General features: G+C 34.1%; 1 protein-coding gene and 1 pseudogene across 1 annotated transcript in view; one reads left to right on the top strand and one right to left on the bottom strand.

Moving 5' to 3' along the window:
• Positions 1-13,636, top strand: part of LOC128230593 (uncharacterized) — a 39,913-nt gene extending 26,277 nt beyond the window's left edge. Inside the window, exons 4-6 of the mRNA XM_052943008.1 lie at positions 461-597; positions 8,692-8,760; positions 10,113-13,636. Coding sequence (XP_052798968.1) covers positions 461-597; positions 8,692-8,760; positions 10,113-12,244 — 2,338 coding nt within the window. The 3' untranslated portion in view covers positions 12,245-13,636. The remainder of the gene's footprint in view (positions 1-460; positions 598-8,691; positions 8,761-10,112) is intronic.
• LOC128230594 (uncharacterized) lies at positions 1,784-6,663 on the bottom strand (annotated as a pseudogene).
• Positions 13,637-15,149: the final 1,513 nt, after the last annotated feature.

Below are 15,149 nucleotides of genomic sequence, written 5' to 3'. Positions count from 1 at the left end.
TTGATGTTAATCCTGTTACAAAACCGCTCATTTAATTGACTTGATGTTTCATACAATTGAATAGGCCCATCACAAAATTATGTAAGACAACGCTTTATCATCCTCAATTTAAATTGTGGCCCCTGCTCTAGTTTGATATGTTTTTTTCGGCATACAAGGCCATCAGTTAATAAAGCTAGTTCGTCTTACAATAATGTTACTTCAATTAAAAAAAAATGGCCTCAGTTTTTGACAAGCAGATATTTCATCAATCTGCATGGTAACAATTTATTTTACCGTGTATTTACACATTATACGTCATACACATATCGCTGTTTGGCGAACACGCTGTGTTATGAACTGTTGTGTTAAACATCGCGACATTTTGTTGCTATATTTGCAAGACTAGTAAACTATTATTATTCTTCTCATTACATTCAATATGCATTCAAGGAAGCATGTTTTCTCATATTTTTTTTAGCGGCAATGTGTACAGACATGTTGGGACACACCACAATGGAAAACCGAAAACAGCTTTCAGTATTGTCAAGCAGAAAGTCATTTCTCCCGAAAACAGAGAGTCTGATATCTCCACTGATTCTGAGAGGCATTTTGAAGGTCAGTGTATTTTTTCATTTAAAGTTTTATCCCCGCGTTGGGTGTTTTAGAGTAATCGGTCCATCCGTCACTGCGGGTTCCGCAATAACTTAAAAACGCTTGGGCCCAATGACCTCAAACTTGATAGGCAGATCTGTCATTACCAGCAGATAAACCCTATAGATTTTGAGGTCAGTTAGTCAAAGGTAACAACCTGAGAATGTGTTTACTATCAATAACTGAAGAAAAGTTCATACACATGGTTGACAGGTTGGTCTTCATAAGCACTATTTTGAGGTCAGTTGGTCAAAGGTCAATGTCGTGGTGTCATTGATTTAGAAATCCGTTTCCGATCAATAACTGAAGAATGCTCGGTCACCGAGACCTATTTTTGGTATGCTGGTTGGTCACGAAAAAAAGATACCTCACACTTTCGAGGTTTTGTGACATTGAGCTGATAAATAATAGTAGAACGCTGGAGCCAAGGGATCTCAAACTTGTTAGGCCCAGGGATCCTGATCATAGCGAAACTATTTTCGCTATTAGAAACTTACCACAAACGCCAATACAAGCGCCCCGGGATCCTGTTCATAACGCAATATAATTTTCAAGCGCACCGGCGATACAAATTTAAAAAACAAACGCTCATGTACCTTGGTATAAATTTACCTGGGAAAGGCCCTGATACTGAAGACATTCTGTCCATAAACACTCAACTTTTATAGCTATCTCAGTTCAGCGAGGCCTTTCGGGTGGCATTTGTCACGTGGCGGCTTGTTTGTGTTTGTTTTTAAGTAAAAAATGTTTAATATGGTTTGGAGTAATATTAGTGTCCTTTTAATCGCTTTGAAGAAATTCAATGTGTTTGACATAAATATTATGCATGTAGACTTTTGTTATGTATGACTATCGTAATGTCTCTGTGGAGTAATAGGTATGCAACGTTCATTTGTGTGACTTGTATGGCTTATTGGTTTTAATCCAGTTATAACATGTAGCATGGCAACATTCTAGTTTGTTCAAATGTGGATGGAAATGAGAATATGATCATTCTGGTCTAAAAATGACATTTTGAGATATTGTAACCTTTATGATGGCAAGTATTTCTAGAACAAAAATCCAAAGTTTCAAGTCAAAATTCACAAAACCTAAAAAAATATAGTACTTTCCGTAACACAGGTGTAGAAATCGAAACGAACAAAATGATGTCTAATGTGTTTATAAATTTAGAATGAAATATCCATGTCAGATAAGTATCATGTCAAGGACTATTTACATGTAACATAAGTTTTAGCATAGAAACAATAAGCACTCATCGTTTGATTACAAAAGGTAACGAAAAGTTCATAACTGCATATGGTTGCTATGGTAACTATTGATAATGCCGTTTTCACTCATTTTCTAAATGTTTCTCAAAAAATAATGTTTTTCATTTAGTTGTGTTTTAAGTTTAATATTGACATTTTTATGCTACCAAGCAATTTCAGAAATACAATCTGAAGTTGTAAGTCAAATATTAAAAAAACAAAACAATGGATATGGAACATTTTGTAACAGAGGGCTTAACACAATTTGAACGAAATGTTCGCTAAATCTGTTCTTATTTTGAATGAAGTATACAAGTCAAAATATTAAAATATAAAACTATATATATAAAAAATACTAGTATCACATAAACTACAAAAGGAAAATAACAAGTATACATCGCTAATGTCCATAATGATAAAGAAGCTTACAACAAAGGCCAAAGCAAAATTCATTTGCTATGGTTACTTATGAAAATGCTCTATTACTAATCATTTTTGAAAGTCTGCATAAAAAAAATATTTACAAGTTATTGACATCTTTATGATACTAAGTATTTACAGAAATTAAATCTAAAGTTTCATGTCAAATTTCAGAAAAGTTAAAAACAAATGAACCATTTTGAAACACAGGTATAAAAAACAATGTGAACAAAACTGTTCTAATTTTAAATATAATATATATATATGTCAAGATACATGTTTAAATATATAACTTATCTTTACTAGTGTTACTTACATAAACTTCAAAATTAAAATAGCAAGTACACATTGCTAATGTCCATAATGACATAGAAATTGGCCACAAAGGTCGAAGCAAAAATCGGTTGCTATGGATACTAATGAAAATGCTATTTCCAATCATTTTCAAAGTCTGCCACAAATAATGTGTTCTCAATATACAATGCGTTTTAAGTTATTGGCATGTAAATGATACCAAGTATCTAAGGTATAAAAACTAAAGTTTCAAGTAATGTTTGTACAAAGAAATCAAAATATATGGATCATTCTGTTACACATTGGTAAGCCAGTTTGAAAACAATGTCCACTAAAAATGTTCTTATTTTAAATGCAGTGTCCATGCCGAAATACTAACTTAACTGTATGTTATAGCTAACACATAAACTAATTCAAAGAAACAACGAGTACACATTGCTCATTATATATACAAAATGACATAAAAGAACTACATAAAACAACAGTCTGTTGCTTTGGTTACATGTGATAATGCCATTTTTTACTCATTTTTTTCATAGTTGCCACAAACATTTGATCTACAACCAACATTTCACCAACAAATGAGTAAACTTCGACTTTACACAGAGTTGGTTTAGGGCATACTGCAGATCATGATGACTCAGATCTAAAGAATGGACCAATAGAATCTTGAAGGTACCATTGACGTGCAGCATCTAGGCACGGTGCGTGCTTTATTTCAGGCAAAACACCACATTCTGGACTCATCCTCAAAAGAATAACTTCAATTTCTGAGGAATCTACAAACTCTTTGCATACTACAACTCCTGGTTTATGTTTTGATACATAGAAATGGTGGTATTTGGTAATATTCTTTAGAGTTTTGAAATATGTATCTAGGAATGATTTCCAACTGTGAACTGTGACTGGCTGCTGAGGGTCATTAACCAACTGTGGGATTTTGTGGCCGGGCTTTGAAGAGGCAAAAACAGTGTGGGCAATTTCTTGAAGATTCTCGGCATTACAGCATCGCCACTTGACCTTCCAGGTGCCGAAGTGACAGTCAGGAGCAAATTTGGTGTGCCCAGCCAACAAAGTGTTTAGCGTTACACTCTCATGCAGTCCTGAAAATTGTTGGAAGATCTGTTTAGTGTAAATAAAAATTATCTATATTCACAAAAAATATAAATAAGCAAATGATTTTAACTAGGGTATAATAAAATTTTCAAGACATAAATTTTACAATAATGGAGTGTTAACATATATGTTTATTTAGTTGCTGGTAATAACATATTCCTCATATCAAATTACTGCCAACTACACTTTAACTTCATCCAGTTCTGCACACCAATCGCAGATATCAATGATGTGATTGATTTCAAAAGACAGTGCATTAGTCCTAAAAAATCAGACAAACAATTATTAACAGATTGGAAAACTTCCCTGTCATTACACATCAAATGGCATACCAAAGCACAGCATTGTTCTTGTTTTGGCCGACAGCAATATCGAAATAAACCTGGAAAATTTAGTACATTCTTTTTTTCTTTTTTAAGCTATATGAAGTACATGAAGAAAGCAATGTTATAATGAGGGACACATTTCATAAGCCATGGTTGAATCCAAATATCCAATCGTTATCAATCATCGAATGTGAAATGGAAAAAAATATCTGAGTAAGAATGTGTTTCATGGTGTAATATATGTTAAGTTTCATCATCTTTTATATTCACTATTGATTCTCATAATCTCTTCTCAGCAATAAGGATGAAGTTTGCATAGGCTGTTTGAACCTTTAATCCATTAAATATTCTATAGATATTTTAAATGGGTGAAGCACTAAATACCTCAGCATGTTTTTCACCGAAACCGTAGTGCTGAAAGTAGTGGTCAGCCAGGCGTACGACACTGTCACTTCCTTTCCCCGGCAATTCGGCCTCAGTCACCAGATAAAATGTCTACTTGCCTGTACAAATAAATGTTAACTATTGTTAAAGGGACTATACACCAGATTGGCACCAAAAAAAGTTTTTTTCTATAAAAAATCTCAGGACAATTATTTAATAAAATGTTTTACTCTTTGATATCATAATTGTAAAAAGAATACCAAAATGTAGATGTTCGATCCGGATTTGCCAAAATTGCAGTCCAGTGTTGTATCTACTGTGCTACAAAGGCTTACTCCAAACTTTTGGAATATCTAAGAGCTCTATATACCTAACTTGGTAATATCAGGTGATAACATCGACAAGCCAATCACGCATAAAAATGAATTCTACTAGGAATACATACCTAGTAATCTTTTTTAATGGTAAAATACGAAAAAACTGCGAAATATATAATTGTAAACTAAGTGGTATTTCAGTTAGTTACTTTCAATGCATTGTACTCATTGAAACCAAGTTTGTCAGGTTTTGACAATTTTCTTCTTTTTTTCCCCACTATTTCATCATATGGTGTATAGCCCCTTTAAATGATTTCCCAAATAATAATAAAATTTTACTGAAATAGTCAGCAAGAAGATAATGTAGACAATCCAAAATGACACTAACAGATAGCTGTATAACTTTTACAGAGCTTTATTTACAGAGCTTTATTTCTAATTAAAATCCAAGCAAGATCAAGAGTGTTTAACTTGTTTACGTTGAATTTTTTAAAAGGATTTCTAAGTATGGCCAAGGCATAAATTTTTGAACAAGAATGCAAAGCCGACAACATAAAAATCCAAGCTAAAAAGTTAATTCTGACTTGGGAAGACAATTTTTACAGGTACATAAAATTATTGTATAAGATCTGTCTTATTATGTTACTCCATGTCTAATTCAGAGTGAAATCTAACCATAAAAACAAACCTGAACCTTAGGCACACATGCGAAACACTTAACACTTCCGTGGGGTGGCGAAATATATCGGCCCAACTTGTTGCGCATGATGTGGAGAGTGGACTTGCTGGGCAAAATCCCATGAGTAGTAATAGTGCACATCTTGGCTACATGGTTCAGCACCTTCAAAGACAATAATGATAGCAAATAAAAAAATCAAATAGTATTTTATTTTATGAAAACAGGTGATCTGAACAGTTATTCAGTAACATTCAAATGATAGTAGTATACACTGCAGTTTGTTTACATTTTGAATTACCTTGACATCTTCAGGTCTCAGAGTACCATCATAATCATTTAACAAAGTAAGTAAATCATCGTTGATTATTTCACAATCAAAATCATCATTATTTATCAAACATGATAAAATTGACCTTTCATCTGAATCTTTTATATTTTGACTCAGAGAAGACTGCACAAATTCATTAAAATAATGATTTTCAAGTTAAAGGAGCTAGTTCATTTGCAAAATCTGGATCATCATTTTGAAAATATTCTATTTCATAAGGTACCGTCGAGGCCTGTGACAACGTTTAACATTTAACCTTGCCGGTCATTATCGGTTGCTAACAAAAACAAAATGTCGCAGAATTCACTTCCGGGTTTTGTCTGGTTCGGTTTTGTCAATTGATTTGATTGCCATGTGAAACTACTGTCAAATTGCATTATCAAGCTTGTAGATTGTGTAATACGGATTAAACATAATCATTTAATGATTAAATAACACTTTTTTGCACTAACCACATGTAATTCCACAATTTGAACCCAGAAACGTTGAAATTTAACACCGGATGTTCCTCGTGATAAACCGGGAAACGGTGTCTCTGTTTATGCGCAGTTTGTCAGAATGTGAACAAATATCGGTTATAAACAACCATTTCATGATCAAGCATATTCTGATTGATGTCCTTTCGTTTCAAAAAAATAAAATAATACTGTTTTTATTTCAAAAACGCCTCACATCATCGGCCAGAAATATTTGCACCTTACCGTCATACAAACGTAGTTACCGAAATCCAAAAGCCGAACAGCTGACCAACTCGTGCGGTAAATTAAACACACGTTAACAGGTTATGATCAACTAAATATCAACAATGAGTGTTGCAGAGGGTTTATTGCTGAAATTGACGTGTTTTTTATGTTGACAACAAATAACTAAGTTTTAAGCTCGAAAATACCATGAAAAATCAAGGGGGAAAGAGTGCGCGATTTTATTCTCGCTTTTTCTCGTTATTCACATTAGCGCCACAATGATCAAAATCGCGTTCCCATCCACAAATGTAAAAATAATAAACATGAAATATCTGTATGAAAAGTAACATTGAACTGTGTTTATCATTGTCTGTGTCTGCACATGAGCCTGTCAGACTATATTCTTGAAAATTTTAGAAGTCTTTTTAAAAATATATACATATTCTTATAGAAAGAGAAATAAATACTAAACATTTGTTGAATGTGCAATATTTATGGCAATATTTATACCCCCGACAAACGAAGTTTGAAGGGGGTATATTGGAGTCACCCTGTGGTCGGTTTGTCGGTCGGTTTGTCGGTCGGTCCGTTGCAATTTACCTTATCCGGAGCATAACTTAAAAACTACTGGATGGAATTGGATTAAACTTCATACAATGTTAGACACTTTGTTACTGTTTTTTTGTCCGGAGTATAACTTGAAAAGTACTGGATGGAATTCATTGGATCTTCATACAATGGTAAAGCACAATGAGAGGAAGTGCAGTGCACAAGAACCATAACTATATTTTAGCTAATTACAGAGTTATGGCCTTTAATACTTTTTTCTTGTCCCGAGAATAACTTTAAAACTATTGGATAGTATTTAATAAAGCTTCATACAGTGATAGATCATAATGAGAGGAAGTGCATTGTACAGGAACCGCGATTCTATTTCAGCTAATTACAGAGTTACTGCCCTTTGTTACTTTTTCTTGTCCGGAGCATAACTTGAAAACTATTAGATGGAATTTAATAAAACTTCATACAGTGATAGATCATAATGAGAGGAAGTGCAGTGTACAGAAATCGCAGTTCTATTTGATCCAATTACAGAGTTATTGCCCTTTGTTACTTTTTTCTTGTCCGGAGCATAACTTGAAAACTATTGGATGGAATTTATTAAAGTTCATACAGTGATAGATCATAATGAGAGGAAGTGCAGTGTACAGGAACCGCAATTCTATTTCAGCTAATTACAGAGTTACTGCCCTTTGTTACTTTTTCTTGTCCGGAGCATAACTTGAAAACTATTGGATGGAATTTAATAAAACTTCATACAGTGATAGATCATAATGAGAGGAAGTGCAATGAACAGGAATCGCAATTCTAATCAGCCAATTACAGAGTTATTGCCCTTTGTTACTTTTTTCTTGTCCGGAGCATAACTTGAAAACTATTGGATGGAATTTAATAAAGCTTCATACAGTGAAAGATCATAATGAGAGGAAGTGCAGTGTACAGGAACCGCAATTCTATTTCAGCCAGTTACAGAGTTATTGCCCTTTGTTACTTTTTCTTGTCTGGAGCATAACTTGAAAACTATTGAATGGAATTTAATAGAACTTCATACAGTGATAGATCATAATAAGAGGAAGTGCGGTGTACAGGAACCGCAATTCTATTTCAGCCAGTTACAGAGTTATTGCCCTTTATTTTTTTCTTGTCCGGAGCATTACTTGAAAAAAGTAACTTAACTCATTTATAGATGGTCATAGGCAATCTTATATTCTGTGCTTTAGAACATCAAATATATCAGTATTAACATCTCAGTATTAGCATCACTGATATTGTTTAAAGCCTTTTTTCGAACTTTTAAAAACATACTAGTAATCAAAAAATGAATAACTGACGATAGTCCATAAAATAAAGTTGTCATTTATAGGTTGGCTTTCCAAATAGTTGACTGCAATTTCATATCAGGGCGGCGTTCGGGGGTATTAATCACCTTCAGTGATAGGTCTAGTTATTTTTGAAAACAAAGAGAAGGCCAGTAGATGCAAACTTGCATCTAAATTTTTACTTCATAATTTGCATGAACAAGCCATTCTAGGCGTTCCTAACTTTCCGAGTCCATTAAGTGTCGAACTGTGACTTATATGAATTATATAAAATTTGATACAAACGTACTTGTCTTTGTTGTTCGACTTGTGCTGTCTTTTTAGCTTGTTTGCTGCCCTTATGTTGGTGCTAAGCCTTGCTTTGTGTTGTATTTTTGACAGTCGATACCCATGGGGAGCTTGAAAATTTAGGAACTGGAGGCTGTGATGATGACACAAATAGTACTTCAGGTGAATTAGTATTTTATGACTCGTTAATCACCTTTGTACAAATCAGTGTGTGTATACCACGTGATTGCGTCATAAATGCTACACCGGAAGGCAATATTTTGCTTCGAATAAAGACTTGAAATTTAGAGAACTTTCCTATTTCTTCACCATTTTAAAAGAAACATAGCGCATTATACACCGCTTACGGAGCCCCGCCTTCGTTGTTTTACCAGAGTTTAATTGAGCGTGTAGTTTCTTAAAACACTTCGACAAACCTTTTCACAATACGGCCGTCTGACGGAACACTGTCAAAACATTATTTTGGAAAACATGTTTGTCGAAGTGTTTGATAAAACTAATCACCTACTTAAACGTTATAAACCGAAGTCGTGGGTTTTTAAGCTGCATAAACTGTCCCTTGTTTCAGATAAGTTCTCTTTAAGTCTTTTATTTTAAGCAAAATGTTGCCTTCTGTCGTAACATATATGACTTAATTTATCACGTGGTATATTCACACACTGAAAATGGGTTTATTATCCCCCGTCGAATCGAAGGCTTCGGGAGGGGGATATTGTTTTGGCGTTGCCCGTCATTCTGTCCGTCCGTCCGGTACCATATCTTGGTAGGCGTTGATCATTGGTCAGTAGGTGAAATCTTTGAAAAATTGTGTCCCGAACGACCCCATTTTTGGGGGTCAAAAACTATGTCATATCTTACAGAAATCTTTGGAACACTCTGGCAATACATCTGCTCTAATTTTCATGAAACCTAATCAGAATGTTTGCCTCGATGAAATCTTGGAATAGTTTGAAACTAGTAGGTCATGTGGGGTCAAAAATAAGGTCACTGGGTCAAATCTTTTTAAAAAAAGCTTGTGGGCACTCGAGAACCTATATTATTTGCAATATATCTGGACCAGTCTTCATGAAACTTGATCAGAATGTTTGCCTTGATGAAATCTTAAATTAGTTTGGAACTGGGTAACAAGGAGTCATAAACTTGGTGTCTTGGTCAATTCTAAATGCCACATGCTACATAATATACATTTTTTTTTATTTCAAACAGTTACAATCAAACTCAGTCTCATATATATATTTCACCAACAATTGATTTCCATTCCTTGACTTAGCTGAATCAGGCGGGGGATATTATTTCATCGAATTTATTGTTGATTTTATGTTTGTTTGGTAACAGTTTTATGGTGCTCCAGGATTGACTATTGTAAGGAATTCTCATGTCTTTTAATTCCGTACCGGCAATGTTTATGAGTAAAGGTTTTTGCAAGTGACATGAATTTCATAGTTGATGTTGCTGATTCGAATTAAATTTTGCTATAAGAATACTACTTAATATATATTATTTTATATTTCCAGAACATTTGTTTGAGTTTTCAACGATGCGGACACCGACGAAAAGGCGGAGAACCATTACCTACAGATGTCCGATATGTTTTGTAGAAGAACAATCCGTCTATTATCTGAGAATTCACCTGGCTCAACATGAAGAATTCCGGAAGAAGTCACAAACTCTTGACAGAGATGCTCAGCTCTCCTGTGGGTACTGTTCATATGTCGGAAGGAATTTGCTTGATTTAGAAACACACAGCGGCTCACATGTGTCTGAATGTAAATACAGGTGTTTGTATTGTCCTTACTATGCATTTAAAAAGCATATGGTCATTATGCATTGCTCTACTGTTCATCAGAGAGAGCGTCCAAATGTGTTTGATAAGTTAAAGAAAATAGACTTGGATGGTAATGATCCCTTTTTAGTGAAGCTTCAACCGAACATTTGCTTAACAAGGGTCCGAATAAGTGCTTCTGTAAAGAGCAGATATTTCAAGAGGATAAAGCTGCAAGAGAGTGATAGTGAGGAAGAGGCTTTGATCGAAGAAAACACAAAACTTGAACAAAATTTAATTTATACAGATTCAAATAGAAAAGAGGACAGTATTAATGATGTACAAAAATGTGACAATGAAAAAACTGAGGAACTTGAATCAGATACAAATGGTGAACAAATTCTTAACCAGATGGAGATAAATGCGACAGAGGGTAGAAACGATGATATACAGAACCAAAACAAAATTCATAACGAAGTTCTTGCAAAGGAACCTTGCACAAGTGAAGAATGTTTGGTTTCTGGGAATGCTGGCAGTGAAGAATCTGGAGATCGCATAAATGTATATAATTCAGAAGAAAGTAAGGACAGTACCTTAGACCAACGTGAACACAATAGCCAGACTGAACATAATGCGGGTTCAAATACAAATACATTAAACCAAAACATTGACAACAAGAACATTGGAACTAAATCTGGTTCAAGTAACAATAATGAAGCATCTGAGCAATTTGCAACTTCAGCAAATTCAACTGGTGAAGCTGTTTGTGATGACATTACTACTGCTGAAAATGTAACAGATATGCTATGTGCAGAGACTGACAGTGTTGGTAGTTTTGGATTTGCTGTCAATGATGCGGATGAAAATATTAAACCAAGTGGTTCTTGTAATACCCAACAACAACATGAGAACCATTTAGATCTAGAAGGCATCAATAAAACAAATGACAGTTTCGAAGACGATTATTTAACAGATGTAGTCGAAAAACAAAATGATGTTTGTGAAAATGATATTCATCGGACTGATTCATGTAAGGACAGGGTTGCAAAACAAGATGATGTTTCTGAAAATGACAGTTCTCATAATGATTCATGTAGTGATATGATTGCGGAGAAAGGCGGTGTCTCGGAAAATAACACACTAGACACGGATAAAAATAATGATAGTGACAAAAATGCTTGTTACGGAAGAACTCAATATTCTTACGATGATGAAGAAAAAAACAAAATGAAAGCAACTACATCTGCTCATGAAAATCAGTCAGATGCAAATGATTTTCTTGAAAAGAAAAGTGAACAAATTGAAAACGATATTGAACTTGAAAACATTGATATCCCAAATGAGGAAGATGAAACAGAAGTTGATAAAAATGAAGTTGATAATGGTCTCAAGGATAATATATTTGAGAAATATGATGTAAGTCTTGCCGATAAGGCATCCAATAAAAATGATGTGAATGAAACGAATACAGCTGATGAGAATATTTTTGAGAGGTTCGGATTTAACACCACCGGAAATAGTGAGCCAGATAATGAAGAGAATAAATCTGATTCTAGCCAAAATGAAGAAGAGGATAACATAATTGAGAAAGCTAACCGTGAGCATCCAAATGAAAACACAGACAAAAAATTAAGTGACATGTTGTCCGCAGAGAGGATGGAAGAGTCGGAGTCGGACAAAAATTTATTCGAATTGTTCCGACCGATTGATTCGGAAAAGACAGAAACTGTAAATGAAAGCGTGAGTGAAAGTGAAACGAGAAATGAAAACTTGGTGCGAGATGTTGAACGCTTGCTGGAAGATATAGATCAGACAATACAAGATGCTAAAAAAGCAGGAAAGAGCCCTTCTTTAAACTCTGTAGTAGATATGGAAACAGATTGAAGTAAAGCTGTACTTGCTAGCTGAATTAGGTTGTTGTAAGACAACAAAATTCGTATTTTGTCTGATGGTGTATTTTTATCATGAAGTCTAAGGAAGTTGATTTAATTACTTTGTTTCATTATATGTGTTGAATCATCTACAGCTTATGTTGGCTGTCTACTGAAGCCTAGAATAGATATTGAAATATGTCGAATTAGGGCAAATGTAACATTTTATTGCATGATTGTTTTAGTTGTGTAGAACTTTGTAAATACATTAGCAAGAATTTATTCATGAGGGTGTACAAATCATTGTTTTGAAATTGTTAGAATAGTTAAAAATGATGTGAATGAAACGAATACAGCTGATGAGAATATTTTTTGAGAGGTTCGGATTTAAAACCACCGGAAATAGTGAGCCAGATAATGAAGAGAATAAATCTGATTCTAGCCAAAATGAAGAAGAGGATAACATAATTGAGAAGTCTAACCGTGAACAAATGCAACATTTTATTGCATGATTGTTATAGTTGTGTAGAACTTTGTAAATACCTTAGCAAGAATTTATTCATGAGGGTGTACAAATCATTGTTTTGAAATTGTTAGAATTGTTCTTTACTCGATGTATTTTTGTCTCGGTGCTCTGATTATAAAGATGATATAGTTATTAAAATAGAAGAGGTGTTTCATATATGTATGTCTAGAAACTAGCGTAGAATTATACTATGTACTGCCTAGTTAGTTGATATATTAATGCCAGTAAAAGTCCTGATTGGTGTACTGATCTATTTGCCAGTATTTGAGTGTTTAGATGTTCAGGTTATGCAGCCTTAAGTTGTTTGAGGACATACTGATTTTTTTATTATGATTTTACATTATCGAAGTGGTTTATCAAAACATTTCTACCATCAAACTAGTCTGATAACATGTTATTGCCTTTTACATATATTTTTTCGTTTGAGAGGGGGGGGGGGGGTGTAGCGTTTTCCTTAATTGACAACATTTAATTGGCTAATATACATTTTCTGATACTTGTAGAAGTGGTTGTGTTGCATGTATATAATGTAGTGTTGCATGTATATAATCAAATTGTATATTGATGACTTTCTAAAAAAGCTAATACAGGTAGCATTGCGTTTTGTATTCAATTCATTATTATGTAGCACTATATTGAATCGACCTGCATCTTAATAGGAAAAGGTCTTGTAGTGTTATTGATAAAAACTGATACCTCCTTAACCCACAACTACCTTCTTTTGTAGGCATTACGTTTTACAATCAAGACACCAACCGTGTCGCACTTGTGCTATATACATTGTTTTTTGTTCTTTTTTTTATTAAAAATACCTTTGTTAGAGCAAATGTTGTGAATCTCGAAGAATAGAAAAGTAAGTACATTAAACTGTAAATTTAATGTTGTGTTTGTTTTGAAGATGCATTGCAACAAGTTGTGTTATCATCATGTGAACGTATGCTCAAAGAAATGAAAGCTGATAGTTTCCGATTTTACTTCTTGGTACATGCATGTGGATGCGAAAAATTGATTAATAATGAAATGGATTTGTAATTTTACTAGAAAATCCTTATAAATTCTGAAACGGCCAAATACATTCTGGACGAACGGTACCCTAACCCTGCAGACTACATTTAATGTATGAAATTAGTCCCAGTTTATTGCAAACCGTTTTGCCATCATCTTACAACTTCTGTTGTTAAATCTAGAAAAGTAAAACTGTACAGGTTTGAAACATTCCATGAGTATAAAACAGTGTAGTATGATCAAGCGGAATACTTCGTAAGTAAATGTTTTAGAGGAAAGGTTACCTTCGAGAGTATTTTAGATTCGTTGTGGAAAAAATATCCCTTAGAACACAAATTCATCTTAACTGCAATGCCTTTATTAGTTCTGATTTGATTTAGACTGTATACTGGCAACACTGAACCGACAATCGGTATTCCGCTAGGTAAAATACAGTGTGGCCGAAGGTCCAGAAGATAAAAAAAAGGTTAGAGGCGGATACAGGACGAGACATCTTTACTACCACCACAATGTTACTGAAAGTTGTTATAAAAGATTTGAAGCCTGTTAAAATGCATTTTTACCTCTGAACTGTTCTTATATGAAAGTATTGTCTTTTCTGGAGTGCACATGAAAATACATATACGTATATGTTGTAATGAAAAACAAACGTACACAAGGTACCAAAAGGGACTGTTTCATAATTTAAAACTGGTCCTACGTTGTCTTGATAAAACGGTACTACTGTTACTGCTATAACTGTTCGAAGACTGACCGCACACAAAGTATAATATTTAAAGTTATTACACCAGAAATGGCAAAATAACGTGTGTACGAGTTGAAAGAAAAGCGCTCCATGTTTTGGAAATGAGTCATAACTTACTTGAGGACTTGGCCCAAAACAACTTAAAGACTTGTGATGTTTAACTGTATGGGTGTGAAACAGTACCTGACCGTGTGCATCTGGAATACTGTGTTAGGTCTTCCTCCTCATAAAGGTACTTCATGAAATAAATCGTTAGCAGCACAAAATACATCGTACATAATAGAATACCAGTGTATGTGTAATTGAGGCTGGTTACTGACTGATGTCATGCTAATTGATGCTTGGAAAATCCTGTTTAGGTAAGCGTTCGATCGACTGATCCCTACTCCCCGAAAAATCGTATGCGTTACAAGATGAAAGTATTCATTTCATTTTGCCAAATGACTTGAGCCTTCAACAGCACATATGTTGGTTGGAAGTACCAAACCACTGAGTGTTTCAAAATTGCTTACTTTTTTAGTTTTACTAGTTTCAATATATGGTTAGCATAATAAAATCGTAACATGTAACTTATGTATGTTTTCTAAATGGTAGAAACTTCAAATTGAGATTGTTACGTTCGTCAAGTTGATCCTGTTATGA

Source organism: Mya arenaria, chromosome 4 (assembly GCF_026914265.1).
Source record: "Mya arenaria isolate MELC-2E11 chromosome 4, ASM2691426v1".
Taxonomy (NCBI): Eukaryota; Metazoa; Mollusca; class Bivalvia; order Myida; family Myidae; genus Mya; species Mya arenaria.
The sequence above is the reverse complement of the archived record's forward strand: the minus strand, read 5'-3'. Positions and strand labels throughout refer to the sequence as shown.